The 13,187-nt window shown below is 39.2% G+C and overlaps 1 protein-coding gene across 2 annotated transcripts in view; it reads right to left on the minus strand.

The window, feature by feature from the left end:
• Window positions 1-9,869: 9,869 nt before the first annotated feature.
• Window positions 9,870-13,187, minus strand: part of TMEM65 (transmembrane protein 65) — a 31,524-nt gene continuing 28,206 nt past the window's right edge. For both annotated transcript variants that reach the window (XM_085221652.1, XM_085221653.1), the window contains 2 exons: window positions 12,891-12,996; window positions 9,870-11,366 (listed from right to left, as the gene is read on the minus strand). In XM_085221652.1, coding sequence (XP_085077778.1) covers window positions 11,271-11,366; window positions 12,891-12,996 — 202 coding nt within the window. In that variant the 3' untranslated portion in view covers window positions 9,870-11,270. The remainder of the gene's footprint in view (window positions 11,367-12,890; window positions 12,997-13,187) is intronic.

Genomic DNA, 13,187 nt, shown 5'->3' on the forward strand with positions numbered 1-13,187 from the left:
GGGAAGAATTACTGAACATGGCACTGTGGAGCACTAACCCATAGCAGTGAACTGAAGAACGGTTAAAAATGGAGATGAGGAGAAAAAAAAGAATCTCATGAAAGCAAAATGTATCAAAGCCGTAGATTAAAGTTTGCAAAAGAACTATGGAATCAATACAGCCACAACATGCTGGACACAACTGTCAGATGGAGCCAGAGCAGACAGGCACAGACAGTAGCATCAACAGATATGGGCTGGGTTGGTAGGATTTTGGTTTGGTGGTTTTCTTTTTCTTCCTTTTTTTCCTAACACTTATGGATCCCTACAACCTCCATGAAAACAGAAAACATTGAGAAAGTGCAGACCGTGTCCTCTGTGCCACCACTGTTCACTCTGGAGGAAATACAAACAATCATCTCATTACCACCATTACCAAATGGAAGATACCAGCAAAATGTACCCAGAATAAGATTAGATGAGGATGCAAGATAAAGTACACAGAAACCACAATAAGTACTGAATCAGAGGTGGTTCCAGATGTACAAACTGTGACACAAAGGGCTGTTTCTTGTCCTGCAGTACATGCATGATTTCTTACAAGTCATTCCCATTTTCTAGCAAGCACCACACTTAGTTAACTGCTTCCTGAGTCACAGCTGAAAGTTGGTTTAGCTGTTCTGCAAGCTCTGAGCCTGCAAACAGAGCTTTCACTCAGAGTGCCACTAGCTGACTTCAAGGTAAAGTCAAACAATTCAATCTAAGGCATTTGCAACAGCATTTACATCTAGACATATTGCCACAGAAGAAGATATTCATTGGGAGATTTCACCAACAGCTAAAAAGTGGTCTAGAAATACTGCACTCTCCAGCAACATCTGCCTGACCTCAGGAGGATGCAATGAGTGACTCTTATACTTCCAGCCTTTCCTACGTGGCCTACACTTTCACAGGCACAAAATACAGGAGCTGCACCATCAGGGATTATGCCAGCACAGGACGTTGCTGCTGACTTCACATGAGCACATCACAGCTGTCAGGGCAGCAGCTTGGGGCAGGTGCAATGCAGAGATGGCATTCCCTCTGCAGGCACAATCTGGGCCTAGATTGCATATGGGCATCAGCACCCAACCACCTAACAGATCTGCACCAGAGAATCTCCTAAATCCTTCTTAGAGGGAAAAAAAAAAAAAAAAAAAAATTGCAGGAATTGAAACAAAGATTAATTACTCAGCTAGACCAGATCATAAGCATGTGTGAGTCACAGCACATGTTGGAGACTTCTATTTCAAGGACTTTCATCAGAGCATTTTAAATCTGATATACAAGAATTGGTGACTGTGCAGATTATTTTGGTAATAGATTAGTTTTCAAAGTTTCTTCCACAACATTTGAGGGCAAATCACCAAGACGCATATAAAATCAGAGCCATAAGAGACAGCTACAGGAGACTGCGTGCTGATTCCATAGAGGAAGCAGGGAACAAAATGAAACTGCCAGTATGGTACCTGCAGCGTGGACAAGTAGTTACCATTGCACCTTCCACTGTGTCTGGTAAGGTCTCTTATGACGAGAGCTAAATTGTAAACAGAAGTATAGTAGTAATTATCACCCAGACCAAGTGAAACACAGACTGCCATTAAGGAGGAAAACAATGTGCTTTTTAACAACAACTCCCATTTCAGATTCAGAATGAGAAAAATAAAAGCTTTCTGTTTACATGTGACAGTATCTTAATAGCATTCATCCAGCTAAAACCATTAAGACTGTTTCAAAACACACTGCTTGTTAGATTCATTATCACCTAGGAACAAAAAATACACTATGTTATTTTCAATAACCACTTTCAATGACAAGAACAGAACAAACAGCAACTTTTGCTCAGACTTCACGTACAGGAAATATCCTACTTTACTGCACTGGGAAATAGAAGGATTAAGAAAAAACACATGCAAAATCAATTATTTCTCCTTACTATGACTCAGTTTAAATTAGAGTTGAGCCAATACACGACCCATACTGAAGTGGTTTTCATCAGATGCAACTCTGAAACCTTTCAGCTTCTAATAATCAGTGGGATTGCCACAATCAAATATTACTGCTTTCATTTTCTCAGTTATTTTAATAAAATTAATAACTTGTTTGTATTTCTCTGAGCTCTTGAAGGAAGAGTTCATTTCCTTTCTGAATTTTCTTCCTAATTTCATTCTTCAGGATTTCATTAAATGAGGTACCCCACACTGAACATGCAATTGCAGAATATTCCCACAAATTGACATTTTAATTTCACCTCTAACATAGCCTGTTACTTGCAAGCTCACACTGCTGGCTTTTAGCTGGTCTGCCTTACATGATGTCAACTTTCAGATGAAACATAGAATGCCTGGGGTTTGAAGGGATTATCAAGTTCCAACCTCCCTGTCTGCAGGCAGGTTTGCCAACAGCTAGATCTAGTACCAAATCAGGCTGCCCAGGGCCCCATTCACCACTGAACACCAAGAATGGGGCATCCACAGCGTCTTCGGGCAACCTGTTCCAGTATCTCATCATCCTCACGGTGAAAAAATTTCCCCTGACATCTAATCTCAATCTTCCTTCCCTTAGTTTAAAACCTTTCACCCTTGTTCTAACACCATCTACCCTTGTAAAAAGTTGATTTCCCTCCTTTTAATAAATTCCCTTTAAATACTGGAAGGTCATAATGAGGTTTTCCTGCAGCCTGCTCTTCTCCAGACTAAACAGGCCCAGCTCCCTCAGTCTGTCTTCACAGTAGAGGTGCTCCAACCTTTGGACCATCTCAGTGGCCTTCCTTCGGACCCGCTCCAACAGCTCCACATCCTTCCTCTGCTGAGGGCCCCAAGTGCAGATATTAAGGGATACAGAGCTCCAGATGGGTCTCACAAGGACAGAGTAGAGGTGGTACAATCTCCTCTCTCCCTGCTGCCCATCACTCTTCTGATGCAGCCCAGGACACCACCGTCCATCCAGCCTGTAAGTACACACTGCTGGCTCATGAAGTTTTTAATTCACCAGGATCCCTAAGTCTTTTTTGGCAACTGACAGCATTTAACAACATTCGAGTTACAAATATGCTCTTAAGATCCTTGTTTGTCAGCCACAACCCACAGACATCAATAAAATACATTATTTAAAACAGATTGCACTTTTCAGGCATAGTCATTTACAACAGAGAGCCCCGCTGTTGTGCCACACGTGGCATTTGCATTTTCTGTCACAGAAGCCGAAATGAAAACCAAAAGTTGTAATTTGCTACCCACACAAAATGTCACGGAGAACAATCAGACAGAAGAGATCTTCCCTGCTGTAAATTCTTAGGTCATTTGTTTCCCTGTCACTGCCCTTGCCATCAAGCCACTCCAATTGCAATTAAAGTTCTAAGCTTCTCTACAATAAAAACTAGTTTTCAGGAAGGGAGTTGATGATTTCATTTTGAAATAAAGTCAACTTCACATGCCATGTGATTCACACAATTCATAATTTAACTGATCAAAAGCAATGGGCACAGGCGAGGAAGATCTAAACTTTTGCAAACTGAGCAAAAGGTAGGCCTGAAACTACAACACACTCCAAAGAGCCACCGTGGCTTACAGAGCATCAGAATACAGTAAGGATAAACATCGTATTTTTTGGTCAAGATATTGCATGCTGGTGACATCCTATGTATATTCTATAGTAAAGGGGCAGTGGGATTTGTAACCCAGATGAAGTACAGCAGCAACACGGAAATCAGAGAAATCCCATTTCAGGAATGCTCAAAACATGCACGATCCTTGGAGCCTGTAGGATATTTGTGCCTGAGCATGTAAGCACCCAAGGCAACGACATACCACCTGACTGACCTGCATTTTTGATTTCCCAGGACATTTTAATTTTCTAAATCAGAGCCAAACCATTCATCTGTAGCAGAGATAAGGAAACAGTTATTCTAAATGACATTCAGGTTCCCGGTGCCAAATGGGAGAAGCCTCCTCTCGTTTTATTACATACAAAAACAACTGCCCTATTTCCCATCCTGCCACCTTCTCAAATCTAATGTGATCCCACCAAATAAATTGCTTTCCCAGAAACAATGCCCCACTGTATGACTGCATTTACACATCAACTGGAAAAGACTATGAAAGACAATCAAGATTTAATTGTGTCTCATCAACAGCATTACCATTTACTACATTAACCGACAAGCAATGGCTCTGGAATCAGCTTCTCCCAGTCCTGTGGCCACTCACAGGTTTTAGCACTCTCAAAGGTGAAAACAGGTGGAAGAAAATCTGCACCCTGTAGTGCTCCTGCATGAAGAGGTACAAGCAATTGCTGGGGGATGAACCAGGAATAAGAGAAACAGAACAAATCACCTGCAGAGCTGCATCCATCCTGAAACTTCACAAAAACGGGCTCTTTTCCCTTAATATCTAACAAGTTTTTATGTGTAGTGAAAAGATAAATCACCTGTAATCACTTTCCTTATGCATGGACTTATCTCATGCAAGAGCTCCTGTGCTCAAAAGGGGCACATGTTACTATCATTTCTCCTTTTAGTGTTACCTCCACATATAGAATATTGGCAGCTAAACAGCTGAGACATACAGAAAAGCCCCACAGGGAGAGAAGCCTCATGAGATCTTTTTTCCAGTTTCTCAGCAGGCTGAAAGCACTCTGAGGCACAGTGTAAAGCAGAGAAGTAGCACGAATTCAAATTATTATATTTTCACCTTTTAGCAGAAGCTCTATGCACTCCTGTGTAGGGAAAAAGACCTGACAGAATCCCACTCTCCTCCACTTCCTCCTCGTTCCCATGTGGAACAAACACACGAGCCATCTTCTCAAAAGAGAAGTATCACCGGTGTGCAAAGGGATCACCCTGCCAAACCCAAGCCGCAGTGCTGCGCAGACAAGAACACGTTCTTGTTACCACACTGCCACTCTGCTCAGCTATGGCCTCTTCCCAACAGGAGCAGCAGCAGTAGGTCTAATGCAGCAAGTCTAACTCTTCGGATACATGTTTTCTAACAAGTTAATGGTCCCAGTCAGGATACTTCATAATCCACTTGAAAAGAATCTATTATCAGCCATTAATAATAATTAGGTTTGGAATGACTTACAGCCTACAGGCAAAAACATAGGGCACTTTTCATAAGGGAAGACAAATCACTGATACAGTATCAAGAAAACAAAACTCAAGAAAATACATCAGGTTTAAAACTGTAAATAACTTCAAAGAGGTATGATACTTCACAGCAGCTTGGCTTTGCACACACATACAGAAGTGCTCCCAACCCTCTTGCAGTAGTAATTAACAGTCATGAAATCTCAGGTGAAGGAGCCCTGCAACAGAGAGCTATGAAATGCCTTGGACCTAACTGATAGTTATAGGAAATGGTCAGTGTCTAGTGCCTTTCCTCTTAAACATGACACCATGTAAAGTGTTGTTCCTCCACTTCCAGTATAAGAGATGAAGACAGATGTCACTAAACCTTCTAAAACCTCACTCTGAACATCATTTTCACTTTTTAAGGACAAACATTCGCCTAATTCAACCTACCTTTAAATTTAAGTGTTGAGCCTCTGCAAGTGGAGCCACATCAAGCCTGGAACACAAGATCCTGAGAGGATTCAATAAGCAGTGCCATTCACAGAAGAAAAATCTAAGTTTCCAGATGAATGGCCTTCACGTTCAGAGAAACCTCATTACTTTCAGCTGCCATTGCTTCTTCTAAGATGTAAAGAATCAGGATTTTGGGGAAGGAAAAATGGAGAAGATTGCTATTACAGCACAGCAAGAAGAGACTCAGCAATTTCTGTAAAGTAGTTCAAATACAAATACTAACAACTCCATTTAGACCAAGGCAACACAAGATAATTTGCATGATTTTTAATCTTTCTGATACTCGAGTCAGTGAACAGTACCAGATTCCATCCAAAAACATCTTCCTACTGCAGCCGGATTCATCCAGAAAAGATCACTGAGACAAACCAGTGAACAGGAGTTATCTGTGACATTGACTCCAACACGAGTAAGAGTTGGCTTCACATTCATTGGATAAGTTATACACTGGACACTGCGTAAGTTCTATGCAGTATTTAGGAGAAAAAAGAGCGTGAGGGTAGCAAAGGGGGACACTGCATTTCCCCTAGATGCAAGTAGTATTTCAGAAAGACTTGCTCAGAACAATCAAACTCATTACAAATGCTTGTAGGTTTAAAACTTACGAAGATAAGGGATAGACCATAAGCTGTTCTGCAACAGTATAGGTCAAGAGTTTAAAGATGAAAATACAAACACATTTATCACATTGAAGCACTCCTCTTCCAAATTCTTTATTATTAATGCAGGAAAAAGTTTGGACAGACAGCAGCCTCTTTTCCTGTACAGATTTTTGACTCTTGCAATGACACAGAGATACAATGGCATTTTTTACTCATCTCACCTCCAAATCTGCTATTGGTAGGCTCCAGGAAACCAAGATGTGCCAAAAAGCCTCTGTTCTGGCCGTCTACCTATGATGGAGTTGTTACCAAACAACCAGAACCTTTACAATGGTAGTCATTAAACAGCATTACTAAGGACCATGATCAGTGACACAAATCAGTATGCTATAGACGGCAACGTTATCATGAAGGCTGTTGTGATCAATCTTCAGAGCTGCCTATACAGCTCACGAACAAAGGTGTACAAACTGCACTGGGTCATACAGCTGGTTCAAATCTTCAGTTCACTCCTCCCATTTCCTTTTACTGTACTGTGATGCAATTTACTGCACAAAAGATAGCACAGACAGGGAAGCAGCTATCACTGCTGCACTTGTCAGTGCCATAGGCATTATCTATGCACACACTATTTGGTACAAATCACGTACACAGGAAAATCACAGCACTGAAGCAGATCATGGACATGATTTAGTGGGCATGGTGGTGATGGGTCAGCGGTTGACCTAGATGATCTCAGTGGCCTTTTTCAACCTTAATGATTCTATAACTGTTCTGACAGCTGCATCCAGAAGACAGAAGAAGCAACTCTTGAGACTGGAGTAGTATCCATAGCTGCATCTATATTTAAGCCAGTTGCTTAGATGCTCGGTGACTACTAAGGTGAAGACTGTTAAACCATAAATACTCCCAGCCAGTTCTCTTCATGCTGCTGCAAGCAGCCTATCTTGGCATCATCTATTTACAGGAGACTATCCTACAATAATGCTCTGCACTCCATATTGCTACCCCAGGTAATTGTTCTGAATTAACACATGCAAGGCACACAGACTGCCTTGCTCATGGATGTGCTATGCTCCTGACCACACTCACTCAGGGGGCTTGGAGAAGGACGTGAACAGATTTGCCTATAAGGTGGGTTTGGTTGTGAAGAGAGGAAGCTGTCTTTCAAAGTAAAACAAAACAACTTTCTGCTTTTGACTGGGATTCTGCAGTCAAGTTTACCCCAAACCCTTCCCACTCCCCTCAATACTGTTTTGAAAGACACTCCAGATGACAAGGGTCCTTTTTGAACACTCAGATAAGGGTTAAAAGCCTTGAGAAACATTAAATAAAAACTCTCAAACAGGAACTTGAATTTGTATTACAAGATCATTAACTGCAACCTAGATTATCCATGGTTATTCCCTTAATGTTTTAGGTCAAAATATTCCAGAACCATCAGAGAGACAGCACAGGATAACAACTCCTCAAAACTTTATTAAGGCCTGTGGTTTAAGAACAGCCACTCTGTCAGCTTATCACTACACCACATAAAATGTCTGAGTATGCTGGCTGGATTAGTGACAGCTGTAAGCACTGTAGAGCTCCAAAGTTCAGGAGTGTTCAGAAGAACCTCAGTTTGCATACGAATTTCAGTTACTACAGAACTTCTAATAGTAATCAGAAATGCTGCTAATTTACCATACGAACATATTAACTGCTGAAGTTTTCTCCTCCAAACAGGACAAGACAAAAGTCAACTACTCCTTGGTGCTAATCTCCTCCATCAGCAGCAATGGGACTCTTATTTAAAATTTACATAATAAACTCACTTTCTTAATTGAGACCAAATGTCCACAAGCCATTAAATTACCCCTCCAGCACGTGGTCTAATAAAGAAACAGAACAGATCTGCTGTAATTCAAAAGTTTACAGAAAGTTTGGCAATTTAATTAAAGACAATACAAAACACATTTTTTGAATTCAAATAATTTATGTAAAAGTACATGAATGAGAAAATATCAGCAAGCAGAACTGGGTAACCACATTACCAGATGCGTGTTCTTTCTCCCTAGGGATAACATACAGTAAAAATGAAAATACATTTTAAGTTACAATAAAATACAGTATTTTAAAATAAAGACAATTTCATGTCTACCAGCCCTTTAACAAGAAAAACTCCTGTTAAGTCAGGACAAGCTTGACAGAGTAAAAACAGAGTAATACTAAAGCTGCTCAGTAACTCTGAGAGTGTGATTTCCTTTTATTAAGGAAGGAGAAAACAACAGAAAACAAAGAGGAGACTTTTGTTATTGCTCTGTCTTTTCAGTTACATATTTTTAGACAATGATCAGAGCAATGGGGATTACTTTCAACTAGAAACACCAGAAAAACAATTCTTTCATTATCAGGAGACACCTTCGGATCAGGCACAAATCTTCTACTTCACATGAAACAATTGCACATCCACAAAAAAGCAGATCCCACAGGCGAAGCAAACCACCCCTACTGTGTTTAGGGTTGCACCTTGGCCCCAACAAACGCTTTCTCTCAACCTTCTGAGCCACTATGTTTCTCAAATCAGTTTTTATTTATGTCAAATGCTGAAACCCAAAAAGTCACCTTGATTGTAACATCATACAAGCACCTGAAGCACTCAAGGTTTCTTATCGTATGTCACCCGCCACATTTATAAATATCAAATAGATATCAAAACACAACTGATTTCTTTGATGGTATTCATTAATTCTCCTTAAAGGCGTCGGTTGAAATACAGTAGTTTGACATACAGCGATACAATGTCATCAATTTACATGCAAAACTATTAAACAATAGTACATGAGCTTTCCTATTGCCATTATAAAAAGAATGCTACCACAAGAGCTGACACAGCCTTCTGATTATTCTTAAGACCTTTGAAAAAGAGTGATGAAATGACTGTTCCAGTTAGAATGACAGCAAAGAAAGAGGTTTGGCCGCTCCTGAAAGATTCCAATGAAGATGCCAGTATTTAATGGGAAACACCACTGGAATTCTCATTTAAAAAAAATACAAAAAAGTTATGCAAAATTGTTTTAATGTGTATTTCCATTAAAAAAAAAAAAAAAACATACAGTTTTTCTAGAAACATACCAGAAACAGAAATACACAGGGAGAAAAGTCAGAGCTTAAGGCAAGCTAAAAAAATAAAATTAAATGAAAAAAAAAAACAAAACAAAACAACCAAAAACACAAGCAAAAAAGCTTTACTACTCACATACTGTAAACCCACTCCTGTGAAGTGCATAATTTTCTAACAGGACTCTCTTTGTTGTTGTTGTTTTTAAAGAAAAGCTTCCCACTTTGAAAATGCAAGCCAGAACACTTCTGTATTTAGTGTTACTCTTGCTCAGCTGAGATTTCTTTCAGTTTTACAGTTTGATCAGGATTAGATTAATACACAAAAGACAGCATATGCTACCTGGCCTACTGTCTCCAAGTTTTCAGAGCCTGCTTTTCACAAAGAGATGTATCATGGTGACCTTCATTAAAGGTTGGTGTCAAAGTTTCAGTACTGCTGTTTAAGGGCTTCTAGAAATTAGAACAGAGAAGACAGATTTATGGCCAAGAGATAAGCAGTGAGCTCTGTAAACATACACATGTTACAATAAGACTGTTTAGCAAATAAAAATCATGGGATGGAATTTTCTTTTAAACCATTTATTTGTTGGTTTCAGAAGTGCTAACAATTCCAGTGACAGAACTTTCAAAGTGCCTAGGCTGTGCCTCTTTTTAATCTTGTTTCCAAATGGTATTGAAAGAGGTAAGAAAGCCCTCCAAATAGTTATCAGCTTCGCATCATTATTTGGCAAGGTGGATCCTGAAATTCTCTTGATAATTGTAATTACACTTTATGAACATATAAAAAAGCACAGTTACATGTGACTGCACTGTCAGATCTATTATACATCCAATAAGACTGCAAAAACAAAAGGCAGGAACAGGAAGAAGGCCTCAAGTCTTACTTTTTCTTTTGTTTTTTTTCAGAAGTCTCACAGCAAAAAAAAAAAAAAAAAAAAGTTTACTCATAAATACGACGTTATAATCTGCAAACCAGGTCCTCTGATCCAGACTGACAGCATATGAATACTTTATTGTTTCATTTAAGCCACCCATCACAAACTTGCAATGCCAATACTCATCCAATCTTGAAAGGCTCCCCAGCCTTGTCAGCCCTCATCAGCCATTCACGCTTCATTTTAAACAGAACTTTTTTAAAGAAAAAAAGAAAAAAGCGTTTTTGAATTAGGAAATCTGAACTCTTTGATAATACACGAGAAGCTCAGGTAGACAAGCTTAAGGAGAGCTCAACTGAATTCTCAAGTTATTGTTTACCAGGAAGAAAAAAGGGAAAAAAAGAGACATTAATACAGAAGTACAGAAGGCAGTGTTAAGACACCACTAAAGATGAACTTGGAAAGGATACTATACTGCAATCACTTACCTTGGTCAGGGCATTAAAATGATCACCTCAGATGACAATTCAGAGATTCAGAATTATAAAGAATGCAAATTAGACTGATGCTGATCACTGAAATATCTGATGTCAAAGCAGTGCAGAACAAGAGTTGGTGAGGGGGCACTCAGCCTTCTTGTCAAGTGAGGGATCTTCAAATCACTCGTAACTGACCTCCTTAATAATCTGTATTGAAGGACCTGATGAACAGCTGCAAATTTTTTGTCATGCAATTACATCTGTTAAGCAACCAATATGCAACTCAAGAGTGTTACTGTCATCCACGGTGGACTATTAAAGTAATAATCTGTTAAAGAATAATGTCAAAAGGGGAAGTGGTAAACATCATTTGCCATAAGTGAAAACACTTCAAAAATGTACATTAAATAGAAAGCTAAATGGGTATCTTATAAAAAGAAGTACTGAACACAACAAAGCCACAATAAATTAGTGTTTCCATAAAATGACATGCTGAAGGTTTTGTTCCCAAGTCTATACATTTTTACTGTCTGTTAATTCCTAAATATTGACAGCATAATTGAGTAATTGAGGTACGTTAGTTTACATCTGTATACGTCTTGTAAAAATGTTAATTTTTTTCTTCCAGTTTTTCTTCCTCATCACTGAAGAACAACAAAGGAAACATTCCTAAAATGCAGCCAATGGTCACTCCAATAGCTTTACCCTGGAGAAAGAGGGAAAAAATTAAGTTTCTCACGGATCAATTATTACTTATTTGTGTGCAGTACCACCAAAATCAAGACAATGACACTCTGTTCTAGCTTTTGGTAGGGAGTGACATTTTTCCTAGCATGCAGACTCAAAACAGACTGTGAGAGAGAGACAAGTGTGTGTAACAAGCAAATTAAGAAATCCTGTGCTAAAAGATAATCCTGTGTGATAAAAGACAATTCTAAATAAAAAGGAGAGGAATGACTCATCAGGAGATGCACATGTGATAAATAAGCAAGGAACTCAAGATTCAAAGGGTTAGCAGGAAGATGGGGAAGGATAAACAAAATTAAGGCACAACTGCAAGAAGCATTCACTTAAATCTGGTAATGCAAATTATCATCAAGGTCAGAAGTGAGCAACGTGACAGTTTGTAAAGGCACGAGGTGAAGACAAAAATAAATAATTGGAAAAGATTTCACAATCTACCTAGATATAAAAGTCAACAGGAGAGGAAAGAAATTAAAGACACAACATCTGAAGGCATGTCAGCAGCAGCAAATGAATAGTGCTGAGAAACTTCATGCAGCAGTAAATAATAAAAAGACAGGAAAGAATGCTAGCATAGAGACCAAGACATTCAGAACTCTTTACACAGAAAAGTGCTGTGAACAAACTGTCATAGAATAACAGACTCATCTTTCACAACAGCCACAGACTCAGCTTTCAGTAAGAAAGCTTGTATGTTGGACAGACTAGAGGGCAGCCTACTGACAATAAACCACTTCTTCCCTGCTCAATGCCTTCATTTATTGCTGCTAGAAGTAGACTTTTTCCTAACTTTTATTGAGAAAGCATTATTTCTATTCCCTTAAATCTGCTAAGTGATTTTCCCACATGAAATTTTGTTCTGGCAAAGTGAAAGAATTACCTGTCTCCTGACTCAGTTTCTAATAACCCATTTCTTTAACCAAAATAAACTAACATTATTACTGGTGAAGCTGACATTCACAAAGTAATCATCCTGAAAATCCAGGATCTGAAAAAGTGAATGCCCCAAAACTGTAGAAGTTACGGTAAGCCCAAGCAGTGAACACTGTTCAAATGCTAAGGTTTACTCACATAAAAGTTAATTTTGTATACAAACTAATCACAAACCAACAGAAACTAATATATAATAGCACAGATGCACAACTAACAAGCACTTGATAAAGAACGCATAGGGGTTAAACTACTAAAGGTAATGCTGAGGCATTTTTTAGCAGACAGCAGCCAGAGCTCAACCAAGGTAACTGCACAGCACACATGCAGTCACTGCAGAGATCATCCATACTACCAGCCACCTGTGGCTTGCTGTGTACAAAAAGTGCCTAAGCCCAACTGCTGATGCTGATACAGGCTCTCAATCAGACCTTCCAGGAAATCTTCGTGGTGTTGGCAGCTATTAAATACTTAATGGCAAGGGTGACAAAAGGAGCTATCATGTATTGGTTTAAAGAAAAAGGATCCCCACAAAGGGTGCCTGCAGGTTACTTACCAAGTGTGCACTAAGACGTGTTTGCCACATGTCAGCTTGTTTGGGTGTCAGATCAGGGATTGAGAGACCCAGCCGTGAAGCCAAAGCTTCTACATAACCTGCAAGACTGGAAGAATTAGAAACCAAGAACAAATTATTTGGGACATGAGAGTGTCTTCAGGAAAGGATTTTGAACTATTTAAAGCACTGAAAATAGCCTTTCCTTCAGCACACTGATAAAGCAATGGAGAGGTAAATAAAGGAAAGTATTCAAATTTCTAACACTTTTGCAATCAGTGTAAATCTATTAATTTTCTT

The sequence above is a fragment of the Meleagris gallopavo genome, chromosome 3, assembly GCF_905368555.1.
Source record: "Meleagris gallopavo chromosome 3, MGAL_WU_HG_1.1, whole genome shotgun sequence".
NCBI classification, from domain to species: Eukaryota; Metazoa; Chordata; class Aves; order Galliformes; family Phasianidae; genus Meleagris; species Meleagris gallopavo.